Source organism: Zonotrichia albicollis, chromosome 5, assembly GCF_047830755.1.
Source record: "Zonotrichia albicollis isolate bZonAlb1 chromosome 5, bZonAlb1.hap1, whole genome shotgun sequence".
In the NCBI taxonomy this organism is placed as follows: Eukaryota; Metazoa; Chordata; class Aves; order Passeriformes; family Passerellidae; genus Zonotrichia; species Zonotrichia albicollis.
Genome location: NC_133823.1, coordinates 6,373,202 through 6,393,854, shown reverse-complemented (window position 1 = coordinate 6,393,854; position 20,653 = coordinate 6,373,202). Strand labels below are relative to the sequence as shown.

At 66.7% G+C, this 20,653-nt stretch overlaps 3 protein-coding genes across 3 annotated transcripts; 1 reads left to right on the top strand and 2 right to left on the bottom strand.

Annotated features, from left to right (window-relative positions):
- Positions 1-927: 927 nt before the first annotated feature.
- Positions 928-4,893, bottom strand: C5H2orf81 (chromosome 5 C2orf81 homolog). Its single transcript, XM_074540647.1, has 5 exons — positions 4,396-4,893; positions 2,559-2,771; positions 2,259-2,477; positions 1,977-2,171; positions 928-1,856 (listed from the first exon to the last, which is right to left on the bottom strand). Exons 1-5 carry the CDS (start codon positions 4,495-4,497, stop codon positions 951-953), a joined length of 1,635 nt encoding a protein of 544 aa, XP_074396748.1. The 5' UTR covers positions 4,498-4,893; the 3' UTR covers positions 928-950.
- Positions 4,397-12,649, top strand: WDR54 (WD repeat domain 54). The gene is made up of 10 exons (XM_074540655.1): positions 4,397-4,515; positions 5,637-5,844; positions 7,047-7,109; positions 7,208-7,274; positions 8,808-8,864; positions 8,936-9,063; positions 9,754-9,854; positions 9,957-10,119; positions 11,487-11,561; positions 11,667-12,649. Exons 1-10 carry the CDS (start codon positions 4,496-4,498, stop codon positions 11,796-11,798), a joined length of 1,014 nt encoding a protein of 337 aa, XP_074396756.1. The 5' UTR covers positions 4,397-4,495; the 3' UTR covers positions 11,799-12,649.
- A 1,556-nt stretch (positions 12,650-14,205) lies between these two features.
- Positions 14,206-20,357, bottom strand: LOC141729100 (rho-related BTB domain-containing protein 2-like). The gene is made up of 9 exons (XM_074540618.1): positions 20,075-20,357; positions 19,685-19,788; positions 18,268-18,453; positions 17,133-17,929; positions 16,331-16,449; positions 15,942-16,092; positions 15,602-15,690; positions 15,401-15,506; positions 14,206-15,308 (listed from the first exon to the last, which is right to left on the bottom strand). The coding sequence occupies exons 1-9, from the start codon at positions 20,264-20,266 to the stop codon at positions 15,139-15,141; spliced, it is 1,914 nt and encodes a 637-aa protein (XP_074396719.1). The 5' UTR covers positions 20,267-20,357; the 3' UTR covers positions 14,206-15,138.
- Between the last annotated feature and the right edge of the window lie 296 nt (positions 20,358-20,653).

The window sequence follows — 20,653 nt, the reverse complement described above, 5'->3', positions numbered from 1 at the left end:
AAGGTGAGGCACGTGTGCCACTCCACTGTCCCCAGGGTCACCCTGTCAGGAAATTACACCTCATTTATTCCTTTTAACAACCTGTGGTGCTATAAAAACACCTGGGCTGTGTTTTCCTCCACCAACAGTTTCTGCCAGGCTGGACCCGACACGTTCCTACGGTGCTGAGTAACACGCGAGGAATGTTCCTCTGTCGTGTTGAGTAACGCGGGAGGAATTGTACCAGCGCAAAAATGGGGTCACAAATAGGATGGGTGATTTGGGGGTTCCCTGTTTTGTAGGGCCGCCAGAGTGAATGCTCGATGAGCGCTCAATTAAGTGATGAACGCCCTCTGGGGCTAATTAGGAACTGAAAGCCACGCCCACATAATTATCTCTGCTAATGAGGAGCCGAAATCCGCGCCTGAGGCTTCACCTGGTGGCGAACAGGAACAGAAAACCCCGGGGGGGGGGGCGTGGCACCTAATGCTAATGAGTTGGAACCACGCCCACGAATATGCTAATGAGGGTCTCTGTGAATGCCACTCTGGGGACAGGTAAAGCTCCCTGTGTCACATCGCTGTCCCCGGTGCCACCCCAGTGTCACCTCAGCGTCCCCAGGGCTGTTCGCCCGCCCCGCCTCGTTCTCTCTGCACCCCCGGGACGGCAACAGGAGGGGCAATGTCCCCCGATGTCCCCTTCGGGCAGTGCGGGGACACTCCAGGGCTGGCGCAGGTCCCTGTGGGATGGGGACAGTCCTAGCGAGGGACCCCGAGCTCCCGGGAAGGCGGAGGAGGCTCCGGGCACCCTCTGCCCGTCCCGTCCCCGTTCCCCAGGACGGGATGTCCCCGGCCAAAGCCACACGTGTCACCCCGTCACATCGCCCATTTGGGGACAAAGGGGCTGCGGGGACCCGCCACGAGCGGGTGGCACCGTGATCTCCGCCAAACTCATTTTAGTGGTTTTTTTATTTACTTCTGAGAAAAAGATCCCCGATCCCCGGGAGGGTCCCCCGAGGCCACGGTCTGTTCTAGCCACTGCACTGGCGACACTCGAGGGGACACGGACCCCCCCAGAGCGGGGCCGGGCGCCGGGAGGCGCGGCCCCGGGAGCCGCTCCGTTTCCAGCGGCCTGTCCTGCCACTCCTCCGCCTCTCCGTACTCCGAGAGCCGGCACTCCGGGTAGGGCAGGATGGGCTTCAGGTCCTTCTCCGCCCTCCTCAGCGCCTCGTCGCCGTGCTCGTCCCCGGCGTGTCCCGCCAGGGCCGGCCCGCGGCGCTCGCAGTGTCCCCAGCGCACGGTGACACCGGGGGCCAGGCGCACCGAGGCCAGCCAGGGGTCGCAAAGCTGCGGCTCGGCCCTGGCGGCGCGGGCCGTGCCCGGGATCACCTGCACGAGGGATCCCGGCACCGGTAACCGGCTCCGGGACGCTCCCAAGCGCGGCCGCTCGGCCTCCGTGCTCACGTCCAGCACCTTGACCTCGGGCAGCACCCAGCGGGAGGCGCCGCGCCGGGCACCGAGCCGGGGCACGCCGGGGCTGCGGGAGGGACGCCGCGGGGGGACGGACGCCGCGCTGGAGCGGGAGGATGATGATGGTGGCGGTGCTGCCTCTTGCTCGCGGGGCTCCGGTGCTGCGGGTTCCGGGGGTGCAGCCGGCGGAGGAACCGGGGGAGGGGGCGCGACCGGCGGGGGAACCGGGCGTGGGGGAGCGACCGGCGGGGCCGCCCGGGGCTGCGGGGGCCGGCAGGGTTGGCGGCGCCTCCCGGGGGACCGGGAGCGGCGGCGGCCGCGCTCGCGGGGCTGCGGAGCGCTGGGCGGCTTCGGGCGCGGCGGCGGGCGCGGACCGGGAGGCTGAACCGGAGCGGCGGCGGAGCTGGACTGGCACGGCGGGCAGAGGGACCCGGTGTGAGTGCGGGGTCGGGGTCATCCCGGTGTGGGTGACACCGCTGGGGCTCAGCCCGAGGGGTTTCGGGGAGGGGGAACCGGGGCACGTCTCACCTGGCCCGGGGACAGAGGGACACCCACGACGGTGTCGCGACCGACGGGACCTTTGGCTGTCACCGGGAGAGCCCCGGACGGGACCGGACCGCGGGGCCGAGGGGAATCCACGGCGGGAGCAGCGCCGGGAGCCTCACCGGGACCCACGGGCGGACTTTGAGCCTCGTCTTCCTCGGAGAGCTCCTCGGACGAGAGCTGGCCAGAGGGGACAGAGGGGACGGGTGCGGTGACACCGCCATCCCGCGGCCCGGGCGGGCTCCGGGGGCTCGGGGACCCTCTCACCTCTTCCGAGAGTGGAGACGCCTCGGCGACGGCGACAACGCCCGGTGTCCACGAGTCCCAGATCCCGGCCGGGGGCTCCTCGTCCTCCTTCCAGACCCCGTCCCGCTCGGGCTCCGGGTCCCCCTGGGGCTCGGGGACTTTGTCATCGCGCACCAGGAAGCGCCACTCGGCCACGAACAGGATGGCATCCCGCGCCCGCGCCACCGCGAACGGCACCCGCTGGGGACACGGCGCTGAGAGCCCGCCCGCGCCCCCGGCCCCCCAAAACCCCCCGAATCAAGGTGGGGAGGGGTCTCTCACCTGCCGAGCCACGGACGCCAGCGCCACCTCGGCCAGGACGCGCTGCAGGAGCTCATCCAGGAGCTGCTCCACGTCCAGCGGCTCCGGAGGCTCCGGGGACGGGCTGGGCTGCAGCGAGGCGCGCCCCGAGCCCCGCGGGGAGCCCCGCCGGGACGGCCGCGCCCGGGGCTTGTCCTGCTTCGATCGGGCCCCGGCGCCGCGGGATTTGCCCTTCTGTGCGGGGACAGAGGCACCGAGAGATCCTGTGTGGTCCGCGGGAGCGGCCCGGTGTGTCCCAGTATGGACCAGTGCACTGCCACACAGCCCAGTGTGTCCCACTACAGACCAGTGTGTCCCAGTATGGACTGGTGTGTCCCAGTATGGACCAGTGCACCCCAGTATGGACCAGTGCACTGCCACACAGCCCAGTGTGTCCCAGTATGGACCGGTGCATCCCAGTATGGATCGGTGTGTCCCAGTATGGACCGGTGCATCCCAGTATGGACCGGTGTGCCCCAGTATGGACCGGTGCGCCCCAGTATGGACCAGCGTGTCCCAGTATGGACCGGAGTGTCCCAGTATGGACCGGTGTGTCCCAGTATGGATCGGTGTGTCCCAGTATGGACTGGTGCGTCCCAGTATGGACTGGTGTGTCCCAGTATGGACCAGCGTGTCCCAGTACGGACCAGCGTGTCCCAGTATGGACCGGTGTGTCCCAGTATGGACCAGTGCGCCCCAGTATGGACCAGTGCGCCCCAGTATGGAGCAGTGTGCCCCAGTATGGACCAGTGCACTGCCACACAGCCCAGTACACCCCAGTATGGACCAGCGTGTCCCAGTATGGACCGGTGTGTCCCAGTATGGACCAGTGCGCCCCAGTATGGACCAGTGCGCCCCAGTATGGACCGGTGTGTCCCAGTATGGACCAGCGTGTCCCAGTATGGACCGGTGTGTCCCAGTATGGGCCGGTGCACTGCCATGCAGCCCAGTGTGTCCCAGTACAGTGTGTCCCAGTATGGACCAGTGCGCCCCAGTATGGACCAGTGCATCCCAGTATGGACCAGTGCGTCCCAGTATGGACCAGTGTGTCCCAGTATGGGCCAGTACAGAGCCATACAGCCCAGTGCGTCCCAGTATGGACCAGTGTGTCCCAGTATGGGCCAGTACAGAGCCATACAGCCCAGTGTGTCCCAGTACGGTGTGTCCCAGTATGGACCAGTGCGCCCCAGTATGGACCAGTGCGCTGCCACACAGCCCAGCGTGTCCCAGTATGGACCAGTACAATCATGCAGCCCAGTGCGTTCCAGTATGGACCAATGTGTCCCAGTATGGACCGGTACACCGCCACGCAGCCCAGTGTGGCCCCTCAGCTCATCCCAGTACATCCCAGTATAGCTCAATACATCCCAGCCCACCTCAGCATGGCTTCCCAGTACATCCCAGCTCATCCCAGTACATCCCGGTACAATCCAGCCCACCACAGCATGGCCCCCCAGTTCATCCTAATACATCCCAGTACATCCCAGTGCATCCCAGTGCATCCCAGTGCATCCCAGGATAGCCCAGTACCTCCCAGCTCACCCCAGCATGGCCCCCCAGATCATCCCAGTATAGCCCAGCTCATCCCAGTACATCCCAGTACGCCCCAACTCCCCACATCCCCCAGCTCCTCCCAGCCATCCCCCGCCCCCTCTGCTCCGCTCCTCCTCCTCCCAGTCCCTCACAGTCCCTCACAGTCCCTCCCAGTTCCCCCAGTCCCTCCCAGTTCCCCCAGTCCCTCCCAGTTCCCCCAGTCCCTCACAGTCCCTCCCAGTCCGTCCCAGTTCCCCCAGTCCCTCCCAGTCCATCCCAGTCCCACCTCCGCCATCTCCGCCCCTTTGGCGTCCTGGGCTCCACGGCAACGTGACGTAATCACCGTGCGCCGGTTGCCGTACGTCATCACGCCGCGACGCGTCTCCATGGCGGCGGCAAGCACCGGGTGAGCGGGGGGCGGGGAACGGCGGGGAACCGGGGGGGAACGGAGAGAACCGGGGGCACTGAGGGGAACGGGGGGCACTGAGGGGGAACGGGGACATTGAGGGGAACGGGGGGACTGAGGGGGAATGGGGAGGCACTGAGAGGAAACCGGGGGGAACCGGGGGGCACTGAGGGGGAACGGGGGTACTGAGGGGAACCGAGGGCGGGACGAGCAGGGCTCGGGGCTCGGGGAGGGCTCGGGGGGTCCGTGAGGTGGGGCTGGGCTGGGGTCCCTGGCACAGGAGATCGGGCCGGGGGTGTGGGGGGCACTGGGAGGGGAGAGGGGGGATCTGCCCCCAGAGTCCTGGATCTGCCCCCGCTGCCCTGGATCTACCCCCAGACCCTGGAGCTCCACAGACCCCCTTGGAGCTGTCCCCCACTCTCCTGGATCTACCCCCACCCCCCCCGGATCTGCCCTCAAACCCCTGGATCTGCCCCTCTCTCCACTTTGATCTGCCCCAGCCCCACCTGGATCTGCCCCCAGCCCCCCCTGGATCTGCCCCTCGCTCCACTTTGATCTGCCCCCGCTGCCCTGGATCTGCCCCCAGCCCCCCTGGATCTGCCCCTCTCTCCACTCTGATCTGCTCCAGCCCCACCTGGATCTACCCCCAGCCCCCCAGATCTGCCCCTCTCTCCACTTTGATCTGCCCCAGCCCCACCTGGATCTGCCCCCAGCCCCCCGGATCTGCCCCTTTCTCCACTTTGATCTGCCCCAGCCCCACCTGGATCTGCCCCCAGCCCCCGGGTCTGCCCTCAAAGCCCTAGATCTGCCCCCGCTCCCCTGGATCTACCCCCAGACCCTCTGGGAGCTGTGCCCCACTCTCCTGGATCTACCCCCACCCCCCCGGATCTGCCCTCAAACCCCTGGATCTGCCCCTCTCTCCACTTTGATCTGCCCCAGCCCCACTAGATCTGCCCCTCCCCATCTGGACCCACCCCCAGCCCCACACCAGCCCCTCTTGCATCCTCCCCACTCCCTCCCCATTCCCTCCCCATTCCCTGCCCACCCCTCAGCTCCGCTCCAGCCCCCCCAGCACCCGCCCCGCGGTGCCCCGTTACCCCCCGTTACCGCCGTGCCCGCAGGCCGTACCGGCGGGAGCGCAGCCTGGCGCTGCGCAGCAGCAGCTCCGCCCTGTACAACAACCTGGCCGTGCTGTGCCCGCCCGGGCGCGCCCCCGCCTTCGGGGCCGTGCACGGCTCCAGCCTCAGCCTGCTGGGCACCGAGGGGCACCCGCGGCAGCTGCAGGCCAGGGGAGGGGGCTCTGCCCTCAGCACCCCGCTGCTGACACAGGTGAGGCACGGGGACAGCGGCGGGCGGGGGGTGGCACCGGGCCCTGGCACCTCCTGGCACTGGGTGGGGGTCGTGGCACAGCCCTGGCATTGGGGAGGGGTCGTGTCACAGCCCTGGCACCTCCTGGCACAGGCCCTGGCACTGAGGGGGGGTGGGTGGGTGTGTGTCACAGCCCTGGCACCTCCCTGGCATTGTGTGGGGGTAGTGTCACAGCAGCAGGGATTGACCTGGGGGAGGGGCTGGGGGCTCCGGGAGGAGATTGGGGAGCTCCAGGAGGAAATTTGGGGGCTCCTGATCCAGGAGGAGGATTTGAGGAGCTCCAGGAGGAGTCTGGGGGGCTCCAGGAGGAGATTTGGGGGCTCCAGAAGGAGACTGGGGGGCTTCTGTTCCAGCAGGAGGGGGTTTGGGGACCTCCAGGAGGAGATTTTGGGGCTCCTGTTCCAGGAGAAGGGGTTTGGGGGCTCCAGGAGGAGATTTAGGCGCTCTTAATCCAGGAGGGAGAGTTTGAGGGGCTCCATGAGGAGATTTGGGGGTTCCTGATCCAGGGGCAGGAATTTGGGGTTCTCCTGGAGGAGCATTTGAGAGGTTTCAAGAGGGGATTTTGGGGGTTCTCCAGGGGAAGACCCTCAGGAGGTGGGGTTGGAGGACAGGGGGTCCCTCAGTGTCCCCAGGAGGGGACAGGGGGTCCCTCAGTGTCCCCAGGAAGGGACAGGGGGTCCCTCAGTGTCCTCAGGGGGTCCCTCAGTGTCCCCAGGAAGGGACAGGAGATCCCTCAGTGTCCTCAGGGGGTCCCTCAGTGTCCCCAGGAAGGGACAGGGGATCCCTCAGTGTCCCCAGAAAGGGACAGGGGGTCCCTCAGTGTCCCCATGAGGGGACAGGGGGTCCCTCAGTGTCCCCAGAAAGGGACAGGAGGTCCCTCAGTGTCCCCAGGAGGGGACAGGAGGTCCCTCAGTGTCCCCAAAAAGGGACAGGAGGTACCTCAGTGTCCCCAGGAAGGGACAGGGGGTCCCTCAGTGTCCTCAGGGGGTCCCTCAGTGTCCCCAGAAAGGGACAGGAGGTCCCTCAATGTCCCCATGAGGGGACAGGGGGTCCCTCAGTGTCCTCAGGGGGTCCCTCAGTGTCCCCAGGAGGGGACAGGAGGTCCCTCAGTGTCCCCAGGAAGGGACAGGGGGTCCCTCAGTGTCCCCTCTGTGTCCCCACAGGCCGCATGGTGCGAGCTGCCATCGCGGGTGCTGCTGGTGCTGACGTCCCAGCGTGGGGTGCAGGTGAGGCCTGAGGGGTCCTGGGGGGCACTGGGGGGTCCTGGGGTGTCCCGGGTGTCCCCCTGTCCCCCCAGAGTGTCCCAGCTGTCCCTCCATGGCAGATGTACGATGCTGATGGCTCCACCATGGTGTTCTGGCACGCCCTGGATGTCCCAGAGCTCCCTGCAGGTGAATCCCCCCGAGCCCCCCAGCCCTGCCCTGCCCAGGCCACCTCTGACCCTGTCCCCAAGTGCCACCTGCCCAGGGCTGGCAGTCCCCAAGGGATGGGCACTGCCAGGGTGGGAATTCCAGCCCTTTCCAGGAGGGAATTTTGCCAATATCCAACCTAAACTTCCCCTGGCACAGCTTGGGGCTGTTCCCTCTCATCCTGTCCCTGTTCCCTCTCATCCTGTTCCTGTTCCTTGTGTCCCCTCCTGGCAGGGAGTTGTGCAGAGCCACAAGGTCCCCATTTGTCCAACCCTTCTGTCAATCTTTAAAACTTTTCTATAAATTTATTTCCCACAGCCCCTGATCCCCCTTTGCTCCAGGCCGAGCCCCTTCCCCACCTCCTGCACACCAACACCTCAAAATCTTGTGACAGACCCAAAAATGTGCCAGGACTGGGGTGTGACCCCCAGTTCCTGTCCCAGGGTGACACAACCCTGTTCCCTGCCCCAATTCCTGTCCCAGGGTGACACAAACCTGTTCCCTGTCCCAGGGTGACACAAACCTGTTCCCTTCTCCAGTCCCTGTCCCAAACCTGTTCCCTTCCCCAATTCCTGTCCCAAACCTGTTCCCTTCCCCAATCCATGTCCCACAGTGACACAAACCTGTTCCCTGCCCCAGGGTGACACAAACCTGTTCCCATCCCCAATTCCTGTCCCAAACCTGTTCCCTTCCCAATTCCTGTCCCAAACCTGTTCCCTTCTCCAGTCCCTGTCCCAGGGTGACACAAACCTGTTCCCAGCCCCAATTCCTGTCCCAAACCTGTTCCCATCCCCAATTCCTGTCCCAAACCTGTTCCCTTCCCCAATTTCTGTCTCTCAGTGACACAAACCTGTTCCCTTCCCCAATTTGCGTCCCACAGTGACACAAACTTGTTCCCTTCCCAATTCCTGTCCCAGGGTGACACAAACCTGTTCCCATCCCAATTTCTGTCCCAAGTGACACAAACCTGTTCCCATCCCCAATTCCTGTCCCAAACCTGTTCCCTTCCCCAATTCCTGTCCCAGGGTGACACAAACCTGTTCCCTTCCCCAATTCCTGTCCCAAACCTGTTCCCTTCCCCAATCCATGTCCCACAGTGACACAAACCTGTTCCCTGTCCCAAGGTGACACAAACCTGTTCCCTGTCCCAGGGTGACACAAACCTGTTCCCTTCCCCAATTCCTGTCCCAAACCTGTTCCCTTCCCCAATTTCTGTCTCTCAGTGACACAAACCTGTTCCCATCCCAATTTCTGTCCCAAGTGACACAAACCTGTTCCCATCCCCAATTCCTGTCCCAAACCTGTTCCCTTCCCCAATTTCTGTCCCAGGGTGACACAAACCTGTTCCCTGTCCCACAGTGACACAAACCTGTTCCTTTCCCCAGTTCCCGTCCCAAACCTGTTCCCTGCCCCAATCCCCGTCCCAAACCTGTTCCCTGCCCCAATTCCTGTCCCTCAGTGACACAAACCTGTTCCCTGTCCCAGGGTGACACAAACCTTTCCCTTCCATCCCAGCACATTCCGTGTTCGCCCGAGGCATCGCCGCTGCCGGCGGCCGCTTCGTCTGCGTGGGTGAGCCCAGGTGTGGGCAGGGGGGTGGCCCTGGGTTGGCCCAGCCCCTGCTGACCCCCCTGGCCCCACAGGGACATCCTTTGGGGCCGTGCTGGTGTTTGACATCCCCCCAAAAGGGACCAACGTGACGCTGAGCGAGGTCCTGGAGCAGCACCGCGATCCCATCACCGACATGGCGGCCGAGCAGGGCCAGGCCCCGGTATGGGGGAGAGGGGGACCCGAAATCTCATCAGGGACATCTGCCACTGTCCCAGGGGGCTCCAAGCTGGTCTTGGACACTTCCAGGGATCCAGGGCCAGCCACACCCTCACAGGGAAGGATTGCTTCCCTAAATCCCACCCAAATCTCCCCTTCTCCTGTGGGAAGCCATTCCCTGTGTCCTGTCACCCCATCCTTTGTCCCAAATTCCTCCCATCTCTCCTGCAGCCTCCTGGAAGCTCCCAGGGCAGGTCCCTGCAGACTCCCCAGGCAGTTTCCTCCCACTCAGCACTTTCCCTGATGAGTCACTGAACTTTCCTTGCTCTGGGATCCCCAAGGAATTCATCCCCCAGATGCCATTCCCGAGCTGCAGTGTCACCATGGGGACACGGAGCTCTTGTGTCACCTCCCGCTGCCACCCCGGCCTTTGCTCCCAGGCTTCCCAGGGCTGCACTGGGGCATTCCCAGGGCCGGGAATCCTCACGGAGGGAGGGAGGGAGGGAGGGGTGCCCTGATCCTTGCTCGAAATCCACCCTGGCCTGGCAGCGTGGGCAGGGCCGGACAAGTCCCAGCCCCGCTCCGGACCCGTCAGTGCTTCAGGAGCTGTCCCAGCTTGTCCTGGTGCCCGTGGGACAGTGCCACCCCCAAGTGGGGACACTGCCCGGTGTCCCTGAGCCACGTGTCCCCACAGGACGGCGCTGGGGACCTGGTGACAGCCGATGACTCGGGGACGCTGTGCCTGTGGAGCAGCGGGGAGGAGTTCACGCTGCTGGGGAAGATCCCGGGCTCCGGGTGAGCCGCGGGGGTGCCGCGGGTGTCGGACACGGGGCGGGGACAGCCCTGGGTGGTGACACCGGGGACAGCCCTGGGTGGTGACACCGGCCCCGTGCGCAGCTGCACGTGCTCCTCGGTGGCGCTGTGGAACGGGATCGTGGCCGCGGGCTACGGGAACGGGCAGATCCGGCTGTGGGAGGCGGGCTCGGGGCGCATCCGCGCCCAGCTCAGCGCACACGCCCGCTGGATCTACGCCATCGACCTGGCACCGCTCACCGGCAAGGTACGGGGGGAACGGGCACGGCTGGGGGCACCCAAAGCATCCCATGCTGGCATCCTGCCCAATATCCCAGCCTGCATCCCACACTGACATCCACCTGGCATTCCAACCTGACATCTCACCCTGGCATTCCAGCCTGAAATCCCAACCTGAAATCCCAGTCTGCATCCCACACCAACATCCACCTGGCATTCCAACCTGAAATCTGAACCTGACATCCCACTTTGAATTCCAACCTGAAATCCCAATCTGGCATTCCAAGCTGAATTCCCAACCTGAAATTCCAACCTGGCATCCCACCTGGCATTCCAACCTGAAATTCCAGCCTGGCATCCCACACCGACATCCACCTGGCATTCCAGCCTGAAATCCCAACCTGAAATCCCAGCCTGCATCCCACACCAACATCCACCTGGTATTCCAACCTGAAATCCAAACCTGAAATCCCAGCCTGCATCCCACACCAACATCCACCTGGTATTCCAACCTGAAATCCAAACCTGACATCCCACCTTGAATTCCATCCTGAAATCCCAACCTGGCATTCCAACCTGAAATCTCAACCTGGCATTGCAACTTAAAATCTTAACCTGGCATTCCAAGCTGAAATTCCAGCCTGGCATCCCACCCTGACATCCCACTTGGCATTCCATCCTGAAATCTGAACCTGACATCCCACCTTGAATTCCAGCCTGAAATCCCAACCTGGCATTCCAACCTGAAATCCCATCCCAACATGCCAACTGGCTTTCCAACCAGAAATCCCAGTTTGGAATTCCATCCTGAAATCCCAACCTGACCTCCCACCTGGCATTCCAACCTGAAATTCCAACCTGGCATCCCAGGTGGATTCCTGTCCCAGAGTGACAAGAATTCCAACCTGAAATGCCAGCCTGGCATCCCACTTTGAATTCCAACCTGAAATGCAAACCTGGCATCTCACTTTGAATTCCAACCTGAAATGCCAGCCTGGCATCCCACTTTGAATTCCAGCCTCAAATCCCAACCTGCATCCCACCCCAACATCCACCTGGCATTCCAACCTGACATCTCAGCCTGGCATTCCAACCTGGCCTTCCAACCTGAAATTCCAACCTGGCATCCCAACCTGGCATTCCATCCTGAAATCCCAACCTGGTATCCCACTTTGAATTCCAGCCTGAAATCCCAACCTGGCATTCCAACCTGAAATCCCGTCCCAACATGCCAACTGGCATTCCAACCAGAAATCCCAGTTTGGAATTCCATCCTGAAATCCCAACCTGGCATCTCACTCCACATCCCACCTGGCATCCCAACCTCAAATCCCACCCTGCCAGTGGCACTGCCCCCTCCGTGGTGTCCCCACTGTCCCCCTGCTCCCCTGGCAGCTGCTCTCGGGTGCAGAGGATTCCTTTGTCCACGTCTGGAAGCTCAGCAGGAACCCGGACACCGATGACATCGAGGTCAGTCCGGGCTGGGGACAGGGACAGGGACAGGGGACAGGGATGTGGCCCTTGGAGCTGTGGCAATCCCGGAATTGGGGTTGGGATTGGATGCGCCCCCCGCAGGTGCAGCACTGCCACGCCGAGTGTGTGACAGACACTCAGGTGTGCGGCGCCCGCTTCTGTGACCCTGCTGGCGACACCTTCGCTGTCACCGGCTACGACCTGAGCGAGATCCTGTGCTACGGCCCCGCCTGAGCCGGGACAACGGGAACGCCGGGAGTGCCGGGACAATCCACCGTGGGTGAGGGCTGAGCACGGAGCCCTCTGTGGCTCCGGCCGGGATCCCCCCGTGCCCCCCGAAACCCTCCCGAGGGCCGGGAGCGGCTGCAGCAGCCCCGAGGGGATCCTTGCGTGGCTCGCACCGGCCCCGGGACCCTCCCACCGGCCCCGGGACCCTCCCGTGGCTCCCACCGGCCCCGGGGTCCTCCCGTGGCTCCCACCGGCCCCGGGATCTTCCCGTGGCTCCCACCGGCCTCGGGACCCTCCCACCGGCTCCAGGATCCTCGTATAGCTCCCACCGGCCCCGGGACCCTCCCGTGACTCCCACCGGCCCCGGGATCCTCGCGTGGCTCCCACCGGCCCCGGGACGCTCCCGTGGCTCCCGCCCTTCCCGGAGGGCGGCGTGGCTGGGAACGGAGCCGGCTCAGACGGGAGGATCCCGGTAAAACCTGTGCTACCTGCTGCTCCTGCCCCCAGAGCCCAGCCCGGCGTCCCGGGTGCGGCATCTGCCGGGCCCAGCTCCTGGGGAGGGGACAAAACGGGGGACAGAACCCAGGGGGACATGGAGGATCCTGGATCCCAGATCCCCCGTGGGATGCTGCAGTCCCATGGCAGCTGGCCAGATGTTTGCGATGTTTCCAGCTGTGCTGCGGGGCTGGGAAGAGCGGCAGCAGCTGCAGCAGGACCGCAGGGACAGCCCCGGGTCCCCCGCAGCCCCCCCACATGTCCCTGAGCCCCCCCACGGGAGCTGAGGTGACCCCGGGCTCTGTTCCCAGGGAGGGGGAAATGGGGGGCTCAGCCCTTGAGGTGGGGGGAACCCCCCAACCCCTCCTGTCGGGGGTCTCCCCCACCCATAAATTACCCCACCACCCTGAAGGTCCCACTCGTGTCCCCCCAATGTGTGGGTCAGGTCCCCCCCCCCCAATAAATACACCCCAGTGAAGCCCCCCCGTGTCACTCCTTCCTGGGGGACCCAGCAGGGTTTGGGGGGCTCAGCAGGGTTTGGGGGGGCTCAGCAGGATTTGGGGGAGCCCAGCAGAGTTTGGGGGGGCTCAGCAGAGTTTGGGGGGGCCCAGCAGGGTTTGGGGGGTTCAGCAGAGTTTGGGGGGCCCAGCAGAGTTTGGGGGGGCTCAGCAAGGTTTGGGGGGCCCAGCAGGGTTTGGGGGGTTCAGCAGGGTTTGGGGGGGCCCAGCAGGATTTGGGGGGCCCAGCAGAGTTTGGGGGGGCTCAGCAAGGTTTGGGGGGGCCCAGCAGATTTTGGGGGGGCCCAGTAGCGTTTGAGGGGGCTCAGCAGACTTGGGGGTCCCAGCAGGGTTGGGGGGGCTCAGCAGGGTTTGGGGGGGCTCAGCAGGGTTTGGGGGGCTCAGCAGGGTTTGGGGGCCCAGCAGGGTTTGGGGGGGCTCAGCAGAGTTTGGGGGGGCTCAGCAGAGTTTGGGGGGCCCAGCAGGGTTTGGGGGGGCTCAGCAGGGTTTGGGGGGCTCAGCAGGGTTTGGGGGGGCCCAGCAGGGTTTGGGGGGCCCAGCAGGGTTGGGGGGGCTCAGCAGACTTGGGGGTCCCAGCAGAGTTTGGGGGGGCTCAGCAGAGTTTGGGGGGGCTCAGCAGGGTTTGGGGGGGCTCAGCAGGGTTTGGGGGGCTCAGCAGAGTTTGGGGGGCCCAGCAGGGTTTGGGGGGTTCAGTAGCATTTAAGGGGGCTCAGCAGGATTTGGGGGGCCCAGCAGGGTTTGGGGGGCTCAGCAGGGTTTGGGGGGCTCAGCAGAGTTTGGGAGCTCAACAGGGTTTGGGGGGCTCAGCAGGGTTTGGGGGGGCTCAGCAGAGTTTGGGGGGACCCAGCAGAGCTTGGGGGGCTCAGCAGGGTTTGGGGGGGCCCAGCAGGGTTTGGGGGAGCCCAGCAGGATTTGGGGGCTCAGCAGAGTTTGGGGGGCCCAGCAGGGTTTGGGGGGGCCCAGCAGGGTTTGGGGGCTCAGCAGGTTTGGGGGACCCAGCAGGGTTTGGGGGGCCCAGCAGGATTTGGGGGGCCCAGCAGAGTTTGGGGAGCCCAGCAGGGTTTGGGGGGTCCCAGCAGGGTTTGGGGGGGCCCAGCAGAGTCCGGCTCCGTTACAAAAAGCTTTATTAAATGTTAAAACAGCCGCTGCTGAGGTGGGGGGGCCCCGCTCCGGGCCGGGTGGGACCCCGAGGCCGGGGGGGATGGGGGGACCCCGCTGTGCTCCTGGGGTAAAAAAGTGTAAAAACGGTTGTGCAGTTCAGCCCGGGGGAGGGGACAGCGACAATGCCACACCCCCGCGACAGCGACAATGATCCCCCCTCCCCATCCAAGGCACAGAGATGAGCCGGGGGCTCTGCAGCCACACAAGCACCCAGGGACCCCTCCCCGCGCCCACCCACCCACCCTGCTCACAGCTTGGACCCCCCCCATGAAGAGGGGAGGGGGAAATACAGCACCAGAGAGCCCTATGGGGGTGGGGACCCCCCAAAAATGAAAAGGGGGAGCGGCAGAGCCCCCACTGCCCGCGCACCCCCAGCCCCAAATACTGCTCGGTCAGAGGTAGCACCAGCCGTGGGGAGGGGGCTCAGCAGGGCCCCCCCCCCTCACCGGGGAAAGGCACGGTGGCACCGGGGGGGCTGCGAGCCGGCAGAGCCTGTAAACAGCCGGGGATGGGGGGGTAAACAAGCCCTTGGGGACCCCCACCCCGGCCAAGCCCCCTGGTTCAGTGCTCTGGGGGGGGGGGGTCCCAGGGCTGGGAGCCACAGCCCGGGGTGGGGGGTCCTGGGCCAACCCCTCTGTTCAGTGTGGGGTCCCTGGGGCTGAGGGTGGGGGTCCTGAGCCCCTCAGCCCAGCACAGGGACCCCCAGCCCTTCATGGGAGCCCAGAGCCCTCAACACAGGGACCCCCGGCCCAGCACAGGGACCCCCAGCCCAGCACAGGGACCCCCAGCCCTTCATGGGAGCCCAGAGCCCTCAACACAGGGACCCCCGGCCCAGCACAGGACCCCCAGCCCAGCACAGGGACCCCCGGCCCTGCATGGGAGCCCCTCAGCCCTTTATAAAAGCCCCAGGCCCAAGCCCCTCACTCCACACAGGGACCCACAGCCCAGCTGAGCCCCCCAAGTCAAGTGTGGGAGTCTCAGGGCCTGACCCCCCAGCCCATCCAAGCCCCCCAGCCCCGAGCCCCTCACTCATCACAGGGACCCCCAGCCCAGCTGAGCCCCCTCACCCTGCACGGGGACCCCGAGGCCGAACCCCCTGCTCAGCCCAGGGGCTCCCAGCCCTGCCAAGCCCCCCAGCCCCACACGGGGGTGCCCTCCCCGAGCCCCCCCGCTCAGGACACGGGCGGGGAGGGTCTCCAGAAGCACCACTTGCTGCGGGGGTGCTGCTTGCGCTGCAGCTGCTCCTCGCGCTCCCGCTCCTTCTTGGAGCGCAGGTACAGATCCTCCTCCTTCAGGTACCACACCGGCGGCCAGCGGTGCCGCTCGAAGTGAGCCTGGTTCTCTGCGGGGACACCGCGGGGCTCAGGGCACGGCTGGGGACCCCCTGCCCTCCCCTGTGCCCCCCGCCCACCCCATCCATCCATCCATCCATACCTGGGGACATGAACTTCATCTCGCGGGGGAAGCGGCGGCACACGCGGTTGTAGTTGGTGCAGATGTAGTGCAGGCACCACGCCGCCAGCTGCCGGGCGTTGTGGAACTGGGGAGGGATTTGGGGGGGGGGGGTCACCCCATCACTTGGGAATCTCTATGCCCCCCCCTCGGGGGTCTCCGTGCCCCCCAGCCCCCCCGTACCTGCGTCATCTCCAGGTAGATGATGACCTGCTCGTCGATCTCCACGCGCTGCATGAAGGCTCGCAGCAGCTCGTCCACGGCGTATTGCTCTGGGAAAATGGGGAAATGGGGGTTCAGGGGGGGTCACACAGCAGGGACGGGCCCCCCCCGGGCCCCCCCGCCCTTACATAAGGGACAGCGAGTGACACATGGGGGACGATCGATGATCGATCCGTCCCTGCGGCGGCAGCGGGGCATTGGTGACGTCAGGGACCGGGGGATACCGGGGGGGGCTCACCGGCGGCAGCGGGGCATTGGTGACGTCAGGGACCGGGGGATACCGGGGGGGTGGGGGGCTCACCGGTGAGCGCCTGCAGCCGCGGCAGGCACAGCCGGTCCGTGAGGATCAGCAGCTCCATGGCGTCCAGGTCGGGCGTGGGGGTGAAGACCCCGGTGTAGAGGAAGTCGAGGACGGCGCGGAGGCAGGCGCAGTTGGTGCCGGGCAGGGACACCTGTGGGATTGGGGGGAGCTCAGAGACACCCCCAAAGGGGGCTGGGGGAAAGGGGGACACTCCTGGAAGTGCCTGAGCTGGCACAGCACCCCCAGCCCTGGAATAGCCCACACATCCCAGCACAGCAGGAAGAAGTAGGATACACGTATCCCTAAGCCAGGGGCTCTGAGCAGCCCCCTGACCCCAACCCAAATGCCCCCCCTGCCCCCCGGAGCCACAGGTGCCCCCTGGTGCCCACCTCGCTGGCGTAGCTCTCGCGGAAGCCCCCCCGGAACATGGCCCTCATCCAGTCACAGCCCGCGATGAGCAGCGGCTTGTGCGCCGGCACCGCGCCGTCATCCACCAGGAACACCACGTCTGGGGACAGGGACAGCTCAGGGGGGACACAGCCACCCCCCAGGTAGCCCTTGTGGCCCCCAGCCCAGGGACAGCCACCCCTGGGACACTGCAGACCAGGGACAGGCACTCATTGACCGCCACTGCCTTGGGGACAACCATCCCTTGGACACCCCTTCCTTGGGGACACCACTGCCTTGGGGACAACCATCCCTTGGACACCCCTTCCTTGGGGACACCACTGCCTTGGGGACAACCATTCCTTGGACACCCCTTCCCTGGGGACAGCCACCCCTCGGACACCACTGCCTTGGGGACAAGAAACTCATTGACACCCCTTCCATGAGGACACCACTGCTTTGGGGACAAAAATCCCTTGGACACCCCTTCCATGGGGGGACACCACTTCCATGGGGACACCACTGCCTTGGGGACAAGAAACCCTTGGACACCCCTTCCATGGGGACACCACTGCCTTGGGGACAAGCACCCCTCGGCCACCACAGCCCAGAACTGTCACTCCACCCCAGCAGCCCCTCCATGACTGACTGGGACAGGCCCCAGACTCCAAAGACCTCAGAGGTGGAAGGGGCTCAGGCTGACCACATCCCCGTGACCCCACTGGCACCACGAGAAGGTGACACCATCTGGAGGTGACAGTGGTGACCGTCCCATCCCCACATGCCCCACCCCACCCCCTATACCTGCAAAGACCCCCTTGGCCAGGCACTCCTTGACGCGGTTGGCGCGGCGCACGTGGAAGGCCTTGGTGATCTCCTGGTTCATGAAGCTCTCCTGGTTGAGCTCGTTGGCCACCATCATGCGCAGGTCGAACACCTCGAGCAGCTCGGCCACGGCCCCCACCTGCCTCAGGTCTCCGTGGGGCCTCTCCAGCTTGCCCGTGTACAGATACTCCAGCACGGCGCGCAGCGGCTCCGGCCGCACGCCCCGGTCCATGGCCACCACCGCCATGCGCCGCTCCCGCCCCGCCACCGGGTCGGCCACCGCCTCCCAGCGCAGGCTCAGGAAGCCGCGGCCCCACGAGGACAGGTCACGGCCGTCCCCGTCCCCCTCGCTGGGCGGCTCCTCCAGCGTGAACAGGTCGTAGAAGCGGGAGCAGGCGGTGGCCAGGTAGACGCGGTGGGCGAAGACGCGGTGGCCGCCCTGCAGCTGGAAGACGACGTCGGCGCACAGAGGGGCCTGGAACAGCGCGGCCGGACCTCCCCCCAGCCCCGGGGGGGCGTCGGGCACCTGGATGAGGGGCGGGGGGGGCTTGGGGGGCAGGAAGGGCGCCTGCAGCAGCGGGCGCTGCATCTTGCGCAGGTGGGACTTCCAGAACTGCAGGTGGCGGCGGGACACGAGCGCGGCGCGGATGGCGTTGTCGAACACGTCCTTGACGCCGAACTGGGCCACCACGCTGGTCTCGTAGTAGGGCACCCCCAGCTCCTGGGCCACCTCGTGGCCCCGCTCCGGTGGCAGGATGTCCGAGGGCTTGATGGGCCTGGGGGGACACGGACAGGGCGGGGGCTGAGGGGGTGTCCAGGGCAGCCCCTGCTCGTTCCAAGGGTGCTGGGAGGTCTCGTGGCCATGCCGGGGCGTGCTGGGAGGGTGGCCCCGCATTGTGGGGGTGCCAGGGGGGCCTCCCAAGCCAGGAGTGCTGGGCAGGGCACAGGTTCCACCCCATAAGTGCTGACCCACAGGGGGACCCCATCCTGCCGGGAGATGACACACCCTCACATGTTGGTGACAAAACTCCCCATAGCGGCACAGGGAGGGGTCCCCACTCAATGGTGACACTCTGAGGTGTCCCTGTCCCCGTGGGACGCTCTGGGGACTCACTTGGCCAGCGGCCGGCGCGCGCGGTTGACGGCGTCCAGGTCGGCGTAGCGCAGGTCCAGCTGGCAGCCCACCAGCACGATGGGGGTGCGCGGGCAGAAGTGCTTGATCTCGGGGTACCACATGCTCTTCACGTGCCGCAGCGAGTTGGGGTTCGCCAGCGAGAAGCACAGCACCACCACGTCCGACCTGCGCAGTGGGGGACGGCAGCGCTGTCCCGGTGCCACCCGGCGTCCCCAAACGTGTCCCCAAACATGGCACCCGGGTCATTGTCCCCAGTCTGGGACCCCCCAGGAGCCTCAGGAGCCCCCGAGAGCCCCCCAGCCACGGGAACCCCACAGATCCCCGCGGCCACACGAACTCCACGGCGTCTGGGAGCCCCGTGACAGCGACAGGGGACAGGAGGGACCCCACGGGACCTGGCTTTGTGTCACCACTGCCACGGGCTGCCCCAGCTCGGGTGGGCACCGTGGTGGTCCTGAGCCATAGGGGGAGTCCCACGGGGGGTGTTTGGGTGGGTGCCAGCCCCCAGCTCCGGGGACATTCCACGCCTGCTGTCCCAATCCCGCCCCGCGCCCACCGTGAGGCGGCCACTGCCATCCCAGGGAGGGAAAGGTGCCAGGGGACCTGGGGGCGTGCCAGGGGACATGAAGGGGTGCCAGGGGACACACGGGGGGCTGTGCCAGGACACACAGGGGGGTTCCAGCACCCCCAAGTCCCCGCAGCAGCCGCGTGGCCCCGGGCCCGGGTTGTTTTTAGTCCGAGCCGGGACGGGACGTGACCGGGAGGCGCCGCTGGAGCCGGGCCCGTGTCCCAGACCAAGATAGCCGCCACCGGCCCCCCCGGGGCCCTCCGCCAGCCCCGGGGCCACCGCGAGCGGCGGGGACAGGGCCCCCCCAGCCCCACGGGCCCCGCCGTGCCGCGGGGAGATTAGCGGAGCCGCGGGGCTGGTGCGGGGAGGCGGCGATAAGAGAGCCCGGACGTGCCAGCGGCCACGGGCACCGGCTGTTTACAACCGGGGGACACCGGAGATCTGGAGGGGCCCCTTCTGCGGCCAGCTCAGCGCCCCCACAAAGGATTCCCGCACCACAAGAGCCCCCCTGGAGCCGCCCCCCACGCACAGCTCCGGAGGGTCCCTGCTCGGGGCGGGGGGTTCGGGGGGCAGTGTTGGGGTCGCGGTGGCCCCAAAGGTGTCCCCAAAGGAGGGGGATGAGGTTTGGGGGGCCAGAGCTGCTCCCCGGGGGCTGGCAGGAGCCCAAGGGGCTCCGTTGGCTCCGGGCATCCCGGGATGGGCAGGGCTGGCGCTCGGGGGCTGGGGTGGGGGCTGGGCTGCCGGTGAGCGGAGCCGGGGTGCCGGTGGGGGTCTCGGGGTGCCGGTGCCGGTAGGGGGTGGGGTTCCGACGGCGGGTCGCGGTCCCACCTGCCATAGGCGAAGCGCCGGTCTTTATGGTGGTCCCCAAAGGTGTCCCAGAGGCGCAGAGAGACGCTGACCTCGTCCACCACATCCCGGGAGCGCTCCAGCACCTGTCGGCACCGGGAACGGCACCGGGAACGGCATCATCACCGACCGCCCTGCCCGGAACCACCGGGACCACCCCGCTGCGCCCCCGCTGCCCCCTCCCGGTTCCCCGCTCGGTGTCCCTCGCGGTACCGGCTGCTCCCCGGTGCTCGGTACCCCCTGTTGCTCCCCCCCCGCCCCCCTGCCCCGCCGTGCCCGGCGATGCCCGGTGTCCCCGGTAACGCCCCTCCCGCCGTTTCCCCGCTCGCTCGGTGCCCGGCGGTGCCCGGCAGTGCCCGGCGGTGCCCTCACCTCCTGGCAGACGCGGTACTGGTCGATGGCCCACACGGTGGGCACGTGCGTGGCCAGCAGCCGGTACTGGCTCAGCGTGGCGTTGCAGGCGCGGGCGCAGATCAGCCGCGTCTTGCCCACGGCGTTGTCGCCAACCACGACGCACTTGATGGTCTCGACGTTGGGCCGCTCGTAATCCACGTCGGGGTCCATGGGGGCGCGGGGGGCCCCGGGCAGCGGAGCGGCCCCGCTCAGCGCCCCCCGCCCGGCCCCGGCCCGTTACCGACCCCCGCCCCGCCCGCCCCGCCCCACCCCGCCTAGCAGCCAATCAGCGTGCGCCGCCGCGGCACGCCCCGCCCCACCTCGCCCCGCCCCGCCAATCCCGCGCGGCGCCGCCCGCCTGGCCACGCCCCCGCGGCCCCGCCCCGCGCGCGGACAAAGGAGGGCCGCCAGGGGGCGCCGCAACGCCACGTGACGGGTCAGCCCCCCGGGGCCACGCCCACACCCGCGGCTGAGGCCACGCCCACTGGGCGGAGTAATTGGATACGCCCCCATGAGAGACCACGCCCATATGGACGTGGGGGCGGGGTCGCGACAGCG